This window comes from Stegodyphus dumicola, chromosome 12, assembly GCF_044657685.1.
Source record: "Stegodyphus dumicola isolate Sdum_Otavi_A_Nest chromosome 12, ASM4465768v1".
Classification (NCBI taxonomy): Eukaryota; Metazoa; Arthropoda; class Arachnida; order Araneae; family Eresidae; genus Stegodyphus; species Stegodyphus dumicola.
The window spans coordinates 111,262,237-111,275,052 of NC_140779.1; the positions used below are offsets into that span (position 1 = coordinate 111,262,237).

At 32.8% G+C, this 12,816-nt stretch overlaps 1 protein-coding gene across 3 annotated transcripts in view; it reads left to right on the forward strand.

The window, feature by feature from the left end:
* The window catches only part of LOC118185386 (uncharacterized), a 90,607-nt gene that overhangs the window by 51,578 nt on the left and 26,213 nt on the right, over positions 1-12,816 (forward strand). For all 3 annotated transcript variants that reach the window (XM_085806799.1, XM_085806800.1, XM_085806801.1), the window contains 3 exons: positions 854-1,053; positions 5,662-5,798; positions 7,812-7,979. In XM_085806799.1, coding sequence (XP_085662925.1) covers positions 854-1,053; positions 5,662-5,798; positions 7,812-7,979 — 505 coding nt within the window. The remainder of the gene's footprint in view (positions 1-853; positions 1,054-5,661; positions 5,799-7,811; positions 7,980-12,816) is intronic.

The following is a 12,816-nucleotide window of genomic DNA, read 5'->3' on the forward strand; positions in this document are numbered from 1 at the left end:
AATGGCTCAATCAATTTCCTCCTCTTTTATTTTCTGAAAAGTTGGCTGCATTTCTCTAGATCAGCACATAGATATGTGACAGATTGAAAGGAAAGTCTGTATAACGCTTCTAGTGGCAATATCTTGCTACTGTTCTGACTTTTAAGTATGCTTTTATGCTTTGTTGATGATTTTGGCTGTATCCCATTTAGTTACTGAGTTTGAATGCTGCAAGGAATATTTGACCAAACATGTGCCATTTTCATTGATGTATTGGTTAGCAGAGAGTTTATACATATCTTGTTTTTATAGTCAACATTTTTATTGCTAAGTGTAAAAAGTTAGTAAAGATACTTTTGATAGGGCATTCTGTGTGAAGTTATTTCATTCAGAGTATCAGCTGATGCTGAACTCCAAAAGATTTGTCCAGTTTGTGAATTTCCTCCAAATATTCACTTCTGTGGCCAAAAGATAAGTTGGTTAATAGTATCACCTTTCCTCCAAGCAAATTGTCAGAAGTATTTTGTCTTTTATGCAATTTTGTGAGTTATCCAGCTGTTAGCAATGGTGATTAAATTTATTTGCATTTAGTTTAATAAGTTCTCAAGTTGGTAATGGCTGTTTAAACTAAGAGATATCTTTCCTTGGAAAAATATTAGACTGGAAAACTGTTGAATGCTAACCTCAGAGGATATAGTAATGCACTTGTAGGAGTTTTATATACTCAGTTAAATGTGTTTATTAGGAAGACTTTTGAAAAGTCTGCTTTATTATTTGGACTGTTTTATTTTTAATAATTGTTAGTACATCATTCTAATTATTTGCTGGAGAACTGTGTTTTATTAATTTTACATATTATTATTCCTGTTTCCAGAGGACTTCATTGTTAGTGATGATGATGAATGGCAGAGTGATCGATCCGAACCAAAACAGAGGCGCAAAAGAGGTTCCAAAAGAGGTGATGATTCTGGAAGTGATTGGGAAGTGGAACACAAAAAGTCAAAGAAAACTACTCATAAGGTTGGGTCTGGTAGTGAATCTGGTAGTGATTGGGGAAGCCAGAAAAAGAAAAAGGTAAGAAAACTATAATGACTTTTACACTAATTCTTCATAGTGGTTTTAAAATAATTCTTTTAACCCTTCATTAGGCACTATAAAAATAATGAGCTACCAAAATTTTCATATATTAAAGCACTAAAACAACATGTTATGAACAAAGAATGGAGTTGAGTGTTTCTTTGCATATTATATATTGTGTAATATGAGAGTTGTTAGTAAAATAAGGTTCTTAAGAAGCTGCAGTCTTGAGGAATGAACGCTATTATGCAGGATGCGACAACCCTGGCATGTAGCTTAGTTCCGTCTCTCCCAGTCCCCACCCCAGCGAACTGTCTGCGACACTCAGTCATGGCTTGGCAGCTGTTAGAGATGGAGCTTTCTCCAGGTTCGAATTATGCTCAGTGATTCGTTTTTTGTTTGCTAACACCATAGAGCTGTAATGTACTAGAGAGAGAAACGGCAACCCTGAAGGGGAACAGGAATGCGAACCACGTGACATTTGGAACATTTCCCAAATCGTATTTCCCGCGGATCTTCCTTCCCATTACAGTTCTATGGAGAATTTGTGAGAAGCAAATGTTTTGCGTGTACGCGCATTGTTTCGGACTTCAAAAATGGTACTTTCGTGCTCCGCATGTAGATGAAATTCCAGATATGTGAAAGGTGGAGGAGTAACATTTCACAGCTGAGCTTTTTCTAATGTTTTAAAACGGAATTATATAAAATGTAAAGGTTTTTTAATCCACTCTACTTGCCGTTTTCTAACAAAAAATAGATTTTCTAATTTTATATAATATATGCATACTTGAAATAACATTTAAATAAAAGTATCTTAATATATATGTATGTTTCTAATAACTGTGTTCCGAAAAAAATGTTAAAATTTTAGTAATACAATATAATTTTAATTAGTCTAGTATTTTGCTTTGGCGACATTTTTCATACGCCAACAGACTGCTTTGAATGCGTTTGTTTATATATTCTTTATATGCGTTTGCTCATGCGGACATGTGCGAAGTAGTAATGTATGTATTTAATACTTGGTAATGTTGATGTAACACTATGTAAGAACTGCATAAAATTATGTTTTTTTTGGGGGGGGGGTACATGAATGACTTTATTTTATCCCCTTTTCTTGCATCCAAATATAACAAATATGTTTACTTTCAATCACGTATTTTCTTTCTTATATCATGTTTCTGGCATTTATTCCAATATTAAGAATTTGTTAAGTATTAAGAAAATAGAAATTATATAGCAGTTAAATTTCAAAACATTAATAATTTTAAGTTTCTTTTTAAAAATAATGAACATTATTTAAATTTTACCTTTTAAAATTATTTAAAATAAGTGCGACTACATTGTGCAACGTGCATAATACATATATATATTTTTGCTAGTAAAAGGAAGTCTTAATTTACCACCTTTTAGTTTCATAATTTAATTATTTACCAGTCTCTCTCTTCCTTTTAACTTATATCTGCTATATTGACATTCATTTTTAGTTCAATTAATTTAATATCTTTCTCACTTTGATTCGCCTACTCTGTAGTTCTCTGTAATACACCGTATTAACATTAAATTTCCTTTTTGTACTATTTTCTGTTTTCACTCATTTTTCTTATGTTATCTATTTTTTTTTTTTATTCTGTCGTAAGTACTAAAAAACCTTCTTTTTTATTTATTTATTTTTTAGTTTGTTATTAGTTTATTATTTATTATTTAGTTTATTATTTAGTTTGTTCTCTCCAGTTTTTTCTATTTTATTTTATATTTTGTAGACGCCGAGGAACATATTACAAAATATTATTCTACAGCATGAAAATTATTAAAATTTTAAAAATTAAAATTTAAAATAAAGTTAAATTTTAAAATAAATTGTCCAATTTTAGGGAAATTACTAATTTTGGCTGGTGTTTATCGATCTAACCTCTTCTGCAAATTCAACGACAGCTTCTGCGAAATGACATCTTTCCAAGTTCGCATTTCGAACTAAAAAAATTGCCAGCCATGGCGATAGTACGCCAAAGCCTGGGTTCAGTTCCATTTCATGCCCAAACTTCTGCAGCTCATTCCCGTGCCGCTTTTTCACCCGGTTTTGAATGGCGATACTCCGTCTAGTATATAACAGGTCTCTGGCTAACACTACGCCAGTGGACATTTATTCCCAACTGTGTGAAGTCTATGGAGAAAAGTGTATGAGCATTCAACGTGTGTGCAAAGTATTGCAGAGAATTCAAAGACAGATGTACAGGTCCATAGCGAATAGCGTTTTGAAGAGCTTTTTTCGAATTTTTGAATGGGCAGTATAATCGTCTAGCAGCGGCAAAAGAGGTGAATGGAGCAAAAAAGGTTGAGAATCCCTGTTCTTCTACCTTTGTACTAATTTCTTTCACAGATGTTTCCAGCCTTAATGAATTTGCTTTGCTTCCTCAAGCTCAAAACACATTCGGAAAGTCTCTCCAAGTAAAAATGAGAATCAATAAAGAGAACCTGGGAGTCTTCCAATCACAATAACTCTGTACAGCTGCAACTGAGTGCATTTCAGCCTGAATTAGTGGGAGACAAATTATAGATTTTCTTGTTTGCAGCATGTCATTCCTAGTACATCTGGATAGTCAGAACTCCTCTGCAATCTGGATCCTGAGAATCTCTTATGGTAAATCTTGGATCTGATCTGGTTGTCTGCTTACACCACTAATGTCATTAAATCAATTCCAGATTCTTGACCTGATGCTTTTGGTTACAAGCACACTTAAGGAGCAAGTTTCTCATCCCCAGTCTTCAAAACATTGTCCAAATTCTTCCCTAAAAAAACTGATCATAACCTTCTTAATTATTCTTTTTGAATTGGTATCACCAGTACTTTAACAATAACAAGAATCATTTCTGATTCATCCATCGCTAGTCAAAATTTTTCAAGCCAATGACAGCTTTTACTTAATTTGCATCTTCTGAATAAGAATATTTTTTGAAATGTAATTTTTTGCTTTCATTTACAATGGACAGTAATCTGGTTAGCATGGTACGTAATTTAAGTCTGCAGTTACATAAGCTGTTAAATTCAAACAGAAACCTACAAGCTGGAAATAAGAGCCTCATAAATGATTCCTCTTTTTTTCCACATCTTACTTCTTGCATTCAAATAGTATTTGCTTGAGTAATTTAGTCATTTTTATATCATCATTAATATTCATTATTAATTTATGCATAAAATTTATATGAAATGCAAAACAAAGAAAAGAAAGTTTAAAATAATGCACCTGCATGAAAGTAGAAAATTATGTCATCAACTGCTCAGGATACAAATTGATCATTTTTGACTGTGAATGCAATAGTGTAGAATAAAGTTTCGATTTTTAAAGATTGAAAAGTGCAGTAACATTAAAGATGATAATCATTATGAAGAAGAGGCTAGACCCAATTTCAGAGATTGAGAAATTATCCCACAGGCTAGAGCTATGCTATAGAAGTGGATGCAGTTGAGTTTTTCTGTCTATCCTGGAAAAGGCTAGCGTATATTTCCATGTATAAGCCAAGAGTTTCTGCTTAGTCTATAACAAAAATTTTGAAACAGTGGGATGCTCTGATTAATTTTTTTTTTTTTTTTTTTTTTTTTTTGTGCTCAACCATATAATGAGAATAAAGAAAAGAGATTGCAAAACATTAAACAATGTACAATCAACTGCCACCATATTGTATTTGTTATTTTTGAAGAATACTTTGTTTCTAACAGCAAATATTAATTTGCAATAAAAAGCTGCTAATATACATATGTTGAGAATATAACTTGTTGAACTTCTAATGAATTTATTTATTGGGTTTAGAAAACCGTTCGTAATTTTTGAAGGAAATGCAGATACTCTGACATCTGTTGCATTTCAGAAGTGTAATAAAAAGAGAATGAAAGTTTAGTGATTGGTGCAGAAATAAGATTATAACTAAAATACGGAAATTGAAGTGAAGTTATGTTTAAATTCTGTACAAACTTTTTGGGGGGGGTTAACTGCTGGTACATATATATAATAGATAAATTTCCTTTAAGTGATCCGTTTCTAAAACATGCTGAAGTTGCTGACATTAACTTAATAACTAAAGTTTCATTTTCATCTGTTCATTTCTTAGTGAATAATTTCCCATCCATTATAGATGAAAAATATTTTCATCAAATAGAAATTGAATTTTATATGTATCAAGTAGGTAGTTAGAAAGAAATTGCAAATAGATATATTCATATAGAATGGAGTAAAATTGCCTTTAAATACAAAATTGAGAGATATGAATGGGTGCATTAAATACAAAGCATTGCCTACTATAGTACAAAGTCCGTAATCCGGACGTCTATTATCCGCAATGATCTATAATCCGGACCTCAAAGCTTTACCCATGCGCGTTTAATGTATGATGTGTAATGTTTAATGTAATGCTTTGTGTGCTCATTTTTGTGAACTTTAGTAATTAATCACTTTGTTTTCATAAAACTTACAAGGTTATCTTCTTTATATATATGTATTTGTGTGTGTGTGCAAGAATTTCGTGTTGTTATGCATGGCATGTTTTTTCAACCCAGCATACTAATGTTGTAGTATTTTTATTATTTCTTTTATGCCCTTGTTTATGCAGGGCCCAAAAGGAAAGAGAAGAAAAAATAAAAGGGCAAGTGAAGCAGGCTCAGAAGAAGAAGCAGATCAATCCAGTTCTCAAGTAGTCAAACTTGATAAACCAAGAATTCCTTGCACATATGGTAAAAAATGTTATAGGTATGTACTTGTTTCAGATACATGAAACATAATCAGGTGATGAATGTATAAAAGAAGAAGTAAATTTTAGCTATTGGTCTGAAATTGCAACCATGAACATATATAAAAGAAAAGAAAAGAAAAGAAAAAAAGGTTGCATTCCATTTAACTTTTTTATTTATGAATAAAAAGGAAGGGGAATTCTCATGGAGAAAAAAAAAAAAAAAATATTATTCTAATTGATTAGGATCTAATCTAACAGTAAACCTGTTGCTTTCTCACACATCTTAATTAGGGGCAGATTTTCATGATCTTTTCAAAACCTTATTAATTTTGTATATTGTTTGACCACTTCTGTAGCAACCATGTCTGTCAGTGTGTTGAATGACTCTTGACTTACCCTGTAAGGTTGTTGACTCGATAACAGCATCAGTGAGAAGTAATGTGGCAACTTAACTAGATATTTTCTGCTTTATTTGATGAAAAGGGAAGGGGATCCAGTTGATATGTGCCTGCTTTTACTATATTGTAGTGGTTTTCTTATTTATTAAACTTTAACATTTTCAAAGAGCCCTGACTGATAAGGATAGGGGCTATAAATAAGCTCACATTTCTAGGAATTGGCCTCCTTCTTGAGGACATTTTTGACATTGAGACTGTTTCTGCATTGTCCATTTACCTTACCAACCTTTTATAGTTAAGTCCTTTCATCCTAATTTACATTCCTTTGAGGTGAGATATTGTTTTCAAATAAAAGAGCCCACTTTTTTCTTCTTCCATCAGCAGAAAATGTGAATGAGTATAATGTAAATTTTGAATACCATTTTTTAAAACAGTAGACTATTCATCTGTAGTTCACAACACAAATAATGCTTACATTATTAAGAGTTATTGCTTTTTTTGGCGGGAGGTAGTTTAATTTTTTAAAAGGTTTTTCTCCTACCGTAAGGAATTGTGGAATCAGAGAGCAAAGCTCTATCTTGTGAAAAGAAAAAGGGGCTGGTTTGGAAATGGCTTTTTCAGAACACCACAGCAGACAGACACTTCCAAAAAATTTGGTGTTGGGGGGGAAACTCAAATTAGAAGCATTTTACAGATCAAAGGGAATATTGAATAAATAGAGTGAAAATTGGGGGGAAGGCCGAAAGTAGAAGGTTTAGCTATTGATCTAATAGTGTATGAATGGATTTTTAACGTAAGATGAAAAATATTGCTGTTTCTGTACCCTTTAATTAAAAAAAAAGTGTTTATGAAGCTGCTTTAAAATGTGGGTACCAAAGTTTTAAAGCATTTGAATAGCTTAAAAAATTCTATGTGATGCACTGTAGGATAAATTTGAAAATGCTTTCTGGTGAATCTGCATATACAGTGTTGAAGTATATAAAATTGAACATGGTTCATTGATAGAATTGATATTCCCAAAAATATATCTACATTATTAATCAAGTAGTTGTATTCATTTTTCTTGCACTATTAGAAATATATCTTCATTTACAAGGTGCACCCTTAATGTAACCAGGCAAATTAAAAGACCAAACAGTAAAATGAAAAAATAAATGTTTGTTTAGTAAGAGTGACACTTCAACTCTTTTTAAAAACCTATTTAAATTGGTGTTTTTCATTTGCTTATTACAACACCAGAGTCATTTTTGTTTACTGAATACATTTCATTCACTGCACAAAAATATTTGCTCTGAGATGGAACATTTAACTTTTGTTACAAATAAGCTAAATCTGCTACCAAAATGTTAGAAAAGATTCAAACAGTATATGGTGATGCATCATTATCAAGAATACGGTATAGGAGTGGTACAGCTGCTTTAAATGTGGGTGCGAAACCGTTGAAGATGAACCAAAGATAAGACGTAATTCAGAAATTTTTTTTTTATTATTTTTTTTATTTATAATTTTTATGCTAAATTTGAATGCATGATTGCAGTTTAATTACAAATATTCAGTTTTCATTGTTTATCTTTTATTATTTTATTACAAAATAAGAAAATCCATTTTATGAAATGTTATTTCTGTTTTCAGGCGGCATCCAAACCACTTGGATCAGTTTAGTCATCCTGGTGATTCTGATTATGCTTCTGAACCTGAAAGCAGTCAAAGCAGTCAAAAAAATGATAAAAATGATGCAATAAGTGAGAGTGAGGGTGAGAGTACTAAAAAAGAATGCCCTTATGGGGCAAATTGTTTTAGGTAAATTAGCATTTTTTCTATATTATCTTTCATTGTAAATAACAGTTAGTGGCAAAATGTAAAATATTACTATTGTATATGTTTATCTCCATCTTCCATTTCTTATCTTTGTAAAAGTTAATTTTAGAATTATTGCTCTAATTTTGACTAATAAATGATTAAATCTAAGCCAGATTTAATAAATGAAATCATTTATGACTTACTTTTACTAGTTGCCTCAGCATGGCGAGAGGGTTGCAGTGGGCGGAATGGGCGAAGTATGTCAGAAGTTTCTCCTAGAAGGGCCACCTTAGGCATGAAGACCATTCCTTGTAGCCCAGCTAAAATTAGTAGGCAAAGTCAGCCTTCTACCTTTTGGTAGAAGTTGATGAACATAGTGGTAGAAGTTGATGAACATGGCAGTTGATGAACAGAAGCTGTACCATTCTCCTTTTCCATGAACCAGACATCCAGTATAAATCAGGTGCTTCCAGGGCTTAGGAAGAGGGCCCAATCTGAAAATTAAGCATCGTCTCCATTTAAAAGAGCATTAAGAATTCTTCAGAGTAATATCAACGTCTTATAAACAAGTGCCACTAGGATTAAGTTAGACACAATCTTGGATATTGCATTAAAAATGGTATTCAAATCATTAATTGCCCTTCAAGAAACAAAACTCAAGGACTACCATATCTTGAGATCTAAAAGACAGTATAAAAGCAGTGAAGGTTTAGCTTTTCTAATTAGAGAACTAAATTATCAACAACTTGACCTCTCACCAGTAATAAATTCATGCAATGAAGGTAAACTGGAACAAAAAGCACTTTAACATGTTTAACTTGTACCATCCACCAAATCAAAATAATATCTTTGAATATCAGCATAATATTTTTATTGTTAGCAACAGCACTGTTATCATTGGAGATATTAAAATACTGAGCACACTGTTTGGGGCAGCGCAAGTGTTAATCATAGAGGTGAGGATTTTCTTAACTTGATAGATGATCATGCTATTTTGTCCCTTAATGACGGATCAAAGACCTTCTCCTCTCTCGGTTACAACACTGAAGACATTCTCGATTTAACTGTGGTCAATTCTAATCTCATCCCCGACTGTTCTTGAACTGTGCTTCATAACATTGGAAGTGACCACCTGCTCATTTTAGTGGAAATGAAGTGAATAATAGTAAGAACTTCTGCTGGAATTTTAAGAAGGCTGACTGGAATCTCTTTCAAAACCTTATCGATCAGAAACTTATTACAAGAGCCATTTCATAAAGATTTTGATACAAGATGGCTGTTTTACAAGGAAACTGTGATTCAAGGCTGCAAAATAAGCTATCCCAAGAGGTAATTTCGAAAGACTGATTCCGTTTTTCATGCATAACTCCACTCTTGAAGCCTCTCTTAGAGAAAAGGATACAAGTAATTTATAATCTGAGGAATACGGGTAACCCTTCAATTAAAATCGAACTCTAAAAAATTAGTGTGGAAATAAAGAGAACTTATTCTCTTATTCTGTGCTTAAGAGAAAAAGCTGGAGCAATTTGTGAACTAATATTGATGCCTGAACTCCTAATACAAAACTATGAAAGCTGGTAAAGAAACTTAGTTAGAAACAACCCCAATATGAGGTTTGTAACTTCATTTTTGATTACCATGGCCAGGTTGACCTTAATGATAAAGCTGCTGCTAGTCTATTGGATTGCCACTACCAAAAAATGAGTAAACTAATTTTTATGAGAAAAGATAAAATGTTGAAGAATATGACCAGGCATCTTTTTCTTTTAGAAGCCATGGTGAAAGCCGAAAAGTTTCCATCTTAATTTTTTTTTCTTGAATTCTGAAATCTATTCGGATAGTCAGAGTTTGGATAATTGGAGTTGTACTGTAATTGTTAATTTAGTTGCTAACTGGTTTTTCATAGTTGCCATATACATAAAGAGGGCATTTTCAATAGAAAGTTCATGCTGGAAGAAATGGACAGTACCTTAAGAAACTTGATCTGTCTAAATCTCCTAGTCCTACAATATTCATGGTAAAAATTATATATAATCTTAGCCTTAGAGGTAAAGAGTCTCTCTTGGAAATTTTTAAAAAATCCTGAAAGCTAGGTAGACTTCCTCAAGATTGAAAATTTCCTCAATCTCTCATTGCACCAATTAGAACGCCTAATAAATGAGCCAGATTGCCCGACAGTTTTAAACCTATTACATTGAGTACTTTTCCCTGTAAGCTAATGGAAAAAATGATTTTACACAGACTGACATTTTACTTAGATTATAATGATTTATTGCCGAGAGAGCAATACGATTTTAGGTGGAGACACTCTGCTGTTGATCAAATTCTATATTTTGGACAAAGAATCAGATTTGGGATCAAATCCTGTATTTTGGACACATAGCTTGAAATCCACTCTAACCACACAGTGGCAGTGTTTTCACGCCTGACAAAAGCTTTTGATCAAGTCTGGATTAATAAGCTGATGGTAAAGCTATTTGATCCTTTTTTATTTTGATGGAAAGGCACTTGCGTGGGTTGAAGATTTTCTGAGGGGCATATCTTTCTTTATCAATCTTAATGAATTGTATTCTAGAGACTAAGGCAGGGTCTGCCTCAAGGCTCTGTGATGAGTCCCGTATTATTCTTATTGTAGTCCGCAGGGATTGAGGCAGTTATTATCCAGAGATGTGAAACTGGACTATTTGCTGATGATCTAATTTTATGGAACTGTGATCCAGATATTAGAGAGATTGAAAATAATATCAATTCTACCCGCCATAAAATACAGTTAACGTCTCTAAATCTTTTGTGATCTTTTTACCAATAATCAAAAATTATATAATTATCATCCACATATTGTTATGCAGAATCAGTCTTTACCATATATTAAACATCCTAAATATTTAGGCTGTACACTTGATTCAGAGGTTTTGAGTAATAAACACATTGAAAACCTTTTTGAAGGGCAGGAAGAGACTTGCCAAAATACTTTAGTAAACTGTACACTTATGGTACTCATAACCGTTGCTCTACATGATTGGGTTTCTAGTAAAAGTTTGAAAAGAAACAGCCCTCCTTTCCCTCCCTTATTTCATGGGTTTAATAGATACAACTGTTAGGAGATAATCACTGAAACTTACTATCAACCCATTCAAAGAACTTCCTGGCATCTGTTTTCACACAGGCCTAAAAACTACCCTTCCCCACCCCCCAAAAAAGAATTTACCAGATTATTTTTGGCAGATTGCTATGGAAAATTATTCCCTTGCCAGTGAAAATGAACATGGAAATTGCAGTAGTATAGTCTTCATTAGAACACCTATTAATAGCTTTGACTTTAAGAACCCTGATCACTGTTCTATTTTTTTCATTCTGAGCTTATAGCCATTGAAAAGGGTCTTAAGAATGCATGCACTTGCACTGCATACAAAGCTATCTGAATTTTGACTGACAGTCACAGTTCTATTCAACATCTGCATTAGTGATAAGACTTCACTCTCTTTTGGCTTTACTGCAAAAACACTCTTCCTGTTATGATGTATATCTGCAGGGAATCCATTCACATATTGGCCTTAGTGGTAATGAAATGGCTGATGCTCTGGCTAAGGAAGGTATTTCAATGACTCTGAGCACTGGAACCCTGACCTTTTTGAAGATCTGCTCAAGAATTAAATCTACTGTTGCCTCTTCCTGGCATTCTCCTCTGCCTCATGGCTGGTATTTTGGCAGGCGGCTGGGAGGTGCTATTGCTTTTAGGGGTAATCATGCTCAGCAGTTGGCAACGCTCCTAAGCAGACACCTAAAATGCCTTAAATGTGACTGGGGAAATAAGATCTACCCTATCTGTAGGAAAAGTAATACTAATAATTTCACTCCTGGACATCTTCTCACCTGTTTGGGACTCGTAAGAAGAACCTGTTGAAAAGACTTACCTTCGTTTTGGAAATATTGATGGCTGTTAGATTCATGGATCTGGTCTAGCCTAGTTAAGATCAGTAAAAACAGCAAGACTAACTTTTCTCCGTAAAATTTTCATTTGATTAAAATGTATTTTGGCTAATTTTTTCCGCATGCCTTGGGCTTAATACCATATGATTGGGAGTGATCGTGAACAGCAAGAAGGAAATATTCTCTAATTTCTCAAAAAGTCCACAATGGGGAGAGAACATTACCTACGTTACATTTTTTGCTACCTGTAAATGTTTATTTTATGTTTATTGAAACATTATTTTATTTAATTTTTAATCAAACTCAAGCAGTTTAGTTATAATTTTGTCAAGTGTGATTGATGTATGGCCCAGACAGACTTTATAGACTGTTTTGGCCTTTGATACAAATGTTTTAAGAAATAGATGCCGGAGGTAACAGAGGAAGTTATAGAATTTGTGTTATATAATATGGATTTATGTAAGCTAAATTTGCCAGGTTAATGTTATTTTGCATTATGTGCTATATTATTTTATTTAATAATGTTTGATATAGGCAATATTTGGGGACCTGGCTTTTTATAATAATAGCTTGCTGTATCTTCAGCTTTATAAATAATGTACTGAAATATTTAGGATGGTTTATTTTCTCTTATGCCATATAATCAATTATGCCTTGAGCTGAATGTTTATGTAGTGTGCTCCTAATCCATCTCCTTGATCACTTTTGATTTTGTCTTTTATTTAATAGTATATTTTGACTGTTTAGAAATTGAGAAATATCTAATAACTTGAATGTTCTGTTATATTTCTTCAGAGTATTAAGATGTTGGTTTTATCTCGCATAATAGTACACGATTTTGTTGGTTTGTTTGTCCAACTGTCTTGTCAACAGATTTGAACTGCAAGATTATGTGAACAAGAATAAT